The sequence below is a fragment of the Tuber melanosporum genome, assembly GCF_000151645.1.
Source record: "Tuber melanosporum whole genome shotgun sequence assembly, scaffold_32, strain Mel28".
In the NCBI taxonomy this organism is placed as follows: domain Eukaryota; kingdom Fungi; phylum Ascomycota; class Pezizomycetes; order Pezizales; family Tuberaceae; genus Tuber; species Tuber melanosporum.
Genome location: NW_003298997.1, coordinates 48,134 through 51,766, shown reverse-complemented (window position 1 = coordinate 51,766; position 3,633 = coordinate 48,134). Strand labels below are relative to the sequence as shown.

The window sequence follows — 3,633 nt, the reverse complement described above, 5'->3', positions numbered from 1 at the left end:
AGTTTTTGTTTTTAAATCCTCGGATTGATTTAACGGCTGGTTATCCTCCTATTTCGCTGTTGCTCATATTCGGGCGAACCAAGTGTGGAGCCAAAGCAAGTGTGAGAATCCGAGTGGGGGGTTTTTTTTTGAGGTCTTGCTTCCTCCACTGTAACCATACCTCCTTTTGAATTACTTTCTAAGAATTGATTTTGCATTTTGTGTTCTCTTGAATTCAGGTTTGGATTGCGCAGTGACTTGAAGGCAAACTGACAACTGCTTGAAGGTCATTCGTGCACATACATGAAGAGCAAAAATAGGGGTTAGTTTACTTAGAAAGGTTCTTTACATTAGGCATGGAGAATTCAGTTTCGCGATGTTAAATCTTACTTGCAATACAATATTATTTACACAATATGAATTGTTTCTGCCACTTGTTGCATACACTCGCACCCCGTTGTCCCGGACCTCACTCTCCCGGATCCCCCGTTGCCCCGGATGAAATTCTCTGATTTCAAAAATTTCTTGCGCCATACCCCAACCTGATGTCCCGGATAATCCGCTGTCCCAGACAAATTCTTAGATTTTAGCCAGATTTTGGCCACTCAAGACAACGAGGTGCGACTGTAGTAACAATATACTATACTTCTTTGGTAGAAAAGAACGACCTCCCTGCACACTACTACAAATGGGGAAGGTAAATCTTGGCTGAGACTCACGAATAGATATCTAGTGGTTCCTTAAGATTTTACGGCAGATTTTGATGCTTAGAAAATAGTTCCCGGTAGGCAATTTTCGCATCTTGATTCGAACATCAGGTGAAGGGCAAATGTGGTGTACTGATCCTTGGGATCTCGAGAAATGTAGGATCATTTTCCGGATCTGCTATCATCCCCTTATGGCACACTGTCCAACAAGGATCTTGCATATTTCACACTAGCATATCCGCCATTTGAGGATTGGGGTGATTTGGGTGAGTGTTCTCTTGGATGTTTTTAGGTTTTTAGGGGACACGGCGTTTAAGATGATTACCCGGCCCTAGAAATATTTTCACCACCATAGGATTAGTAGCGGATGCTGGGTCAAGTCTTCTGCTCTCTCTACTGCTCAATTGAAGTGCTGGAAAACATCACAATCAAGGACTTCACGGCACGGTGGGAGACCACCGAATCAATACGCTGGGTTCCACAGAGTGGTCACCAACAGCTCACTGGCCGCGCTGACGAGCCAAAACCTGGGCACCAGGTACCTAGATGCAACACCCTCCACCCCACCGTCCTTGAATTTGACTTACGATACCTACATTCCGCCCCGCAATATAATCAAACAAACAAAAACAAAAGAACAAAAGCACCAATGGATTCCATATCATTCCGTGAAGCCTACTCCTCCGGCGTCAGTACCTACTACGCCCAAAACGCCAGCACCTACCGAAACCCACACGAATCCGGCATCACAAAGTCCCTCCGTGCAATTCTCGAAGTCCTGATCCCCCCAAATCACCCACCCCCGGTCCGGATCTTTGATCTATCCTCAGGGTCTGGCGAAGCCACCCTCGCGGCTACCCGTTTTTTACAAACCCATCGCCCAGCGCTTGCGTCCTCTGCCATAATAAATGCCTCCGATCCCTACACGCACGAGCTATATACTACCCGCACGGGACTGCCATGCGGGAAGGAGAACTTTAAGGATATATTACTGGAGGGCAGGTTGAAGGGAGGTAGGTATGATGTTGTGATATGTTCGTTTGCCCTGCATTTGTGCTCCAAGGGGGAGATATGGGGGTTGTTGTATGCGTTGAGTTTGTCTTCCAGGTGGTTTGTTGTGCTCGCGCCGGGAAAGGGGCCGGAGGTGGGGGCTGATACGGGGTGGGAGAGGAAGGGGAAAGAGATTATGGTTGAGAGAGTTAGGGGAAGGGTTTATCGGAGCCTGAATTTCGTAGATGATCAGCGGGAGAGGAGGGAGTGTGAAGAGAAATTGGGTACCGGTATTGAGGGTGGAGAAGCGGGCGCAGAGAAGGGAATAGAAGGCACCATAGTGCCTGGTGAGGGCTCAGAATTGGCAAAAGACGGCTACTGATACCATTACATTCCATCAGTTCTTTACTGATACCGTAAAAACTCGAATAAACGGAACGTATGCTGCATAGGTGGTCTAGAATTTCCTCCTCTGGAAAAGGGGCGAAAAGCACACAACGGAATCTACGCTCCTAGACAAATAAAAAATAAAAGAACTCCAGACCATTATAAGAGAGGTAATCCGACGTCCCATCGCGAGGTCCGTTATTCGAGTTCTTGCGGGTGTTGGCAGTGTGGAATGGCTTGTCTTACAAGCCCACCGCTGACTGAATAGCAAACAGGGCATGGTCCACGCAATAAAGTTACAGCTTCTGTAGAGACGCGAGACGTCCCCCCTCAAATCCCCCTAACACTCGAATCTTTAATAATGATCCCCTTAAAATCCTTAACCGTCTTCTCTAATGCAACCTCAATCGGCAACCTCGCCATAGAACAAGCCCCAAAAAACTCATGCACACCCGCACTCTTATCAAGCACATAATCCACATCATCCACCTCCGAAACCGGGGCTCCATAGCACACCACCGACACATCACTCCTCACCGCCACCGCAGCATTCCAGATTTCCCGAGCCCTAATCACACACCCATCCAGATCTGGCGCGGTTGGCGCGGTCCCGGCGCCAATTCTCCCCTTCGTCGTGAGCTCTATATGCGCTACGATAATGTCCGCGCCCACGAGCACCATATCCGCTGCTTGCTCCAGCGTGAATACATACGGACACGTGAGCATATCCATTTCGTGCGCCGTGCGGATCATCTCCACCTCCAAGCCGAAACCCATTCCAGGCTCTTCGAGGTTCTGCCAAAAAAAAAAACGTCGATGGGACCTACCGTGAGAAACTTCTGCACACCGATGAAGCCGAGGCAGCACAGCTCTGTGAGAAAGCGGGGTATGCTGGGGAATGGATTTGTGCCGCAGACGCCTGCGAGAATGGGGTGTGTTGTACCATTGGGATGGCTTCTTTCACCGTAGTCGCTTTGGTATTCAGTTGGGGAACGGGTATAAGGTATCATGAAATGTAAAAGATTTAGTAACCATGTCGCAGACAGTAGCGTTAGCATCGCCGTAGGGTAGTAGCACCGCTAGCGACCCCTCCCTGCCATTCTGTACCGGCCGGAATTATAGATTATTATCAAATCGGCTCCCCCAGCTTCCGTAGGTTTGGCGGTGGGACCGATACCTATTATCCCCCCCCCATCCTCAATAGCCGGGATCCTCGGTCGATTGAAGAGCTTAAAACGTACCGGCTCCAGCACGGATAATTGTTCCACCAGAGGCGAGCGTATCGCGCGGACGCTGGAGAGCTTCAGCACGGGTTGCGGGTGGTCGTTGCATTCTTGCTGTCATTGTTTGAGAGTTTAAGGTTGTGCTCCATGGAGTACGGCAAGGCAAGTGTACCGTAAAAACTTTTTGCGATTCGCCATCTGAGGAATTCGTGGCGGATAACAAATAGCCTTAGCAAGGCCTGGGCTTGCTGGATTGAGTGAGTGATCAGCAGTGACAAATGAGATATGTATTTGTTTTTGATTTTTTTTGACCAGAGAGAGAGTCTTCAGAGAAGGAGTAGGAGTAT

The 3,633-nt window shown here is 48.8% G+C and overlaps 3 protein-coding genes; 1 reads left to right on the top strand and 2 right to left on the bottom strand.

The window, feature by feature from the left end:
• Positions 1-1,053: 1,053 nt before the first annotated feature.
• GSTUM_00007132001 (uncharacterized protein) lies at positions 1,054-2,076 on the top strand (the record flags this gene model as incomplete). XM_002839206.2 has 1 exon in its annotated part: positions 1,054-2,076. The coding sequence occupies one exon, from the start codon at positions 1,054-1,056 to the stop codon at positions 2,056-2,058; it is 1,005 nt and encodes a 334-aa protein (XP_002839252.1). The 3' UTR covers positions 2,059-2,076.
• A 317-nt stretch (positions 2,077-2,393) lies between these two features.
• GSTUM_00007131001 (uncharacterized protein) lies at positions 2,394-3,098 on the bottom strand (the record flags this gene model as incomplete). Its single annotated transcript, XM_002839205.1, has 3 exons — positions 2,394-2,858; positions 2,891-3,017; positions 3,058-3,098. 3 exons carry the CDS (start codon positions 3,096-3,098, stop codon positions 2,394-2,396), a joined length of 633 nt encoding a protein of 210 aa, XP_002839251.1.
• A 44-nt stretch (positions 3,099-3,142) lies between these two features.
• On the bottom strand, positions 3,143-3,407 carry GSTUM_00007130001 (uncharacterized protein; the record flags this gene model as incomplete). Its single annotated transcript, XM_002839204.1, has 2 exons — positions 3,143-3,240; positions 3,305-3,407. The coding sequence occupies 2 exons, from the start codon at positions 3,405-3,407 to the stop codon at positions 3,143-3,145; spliced, it is 201 nt and encodes a 66-aa protein (XP_002839250.1).
• Between the last annotated feature and the right edge of the window lie 226 nt (positions 3,408-3,633).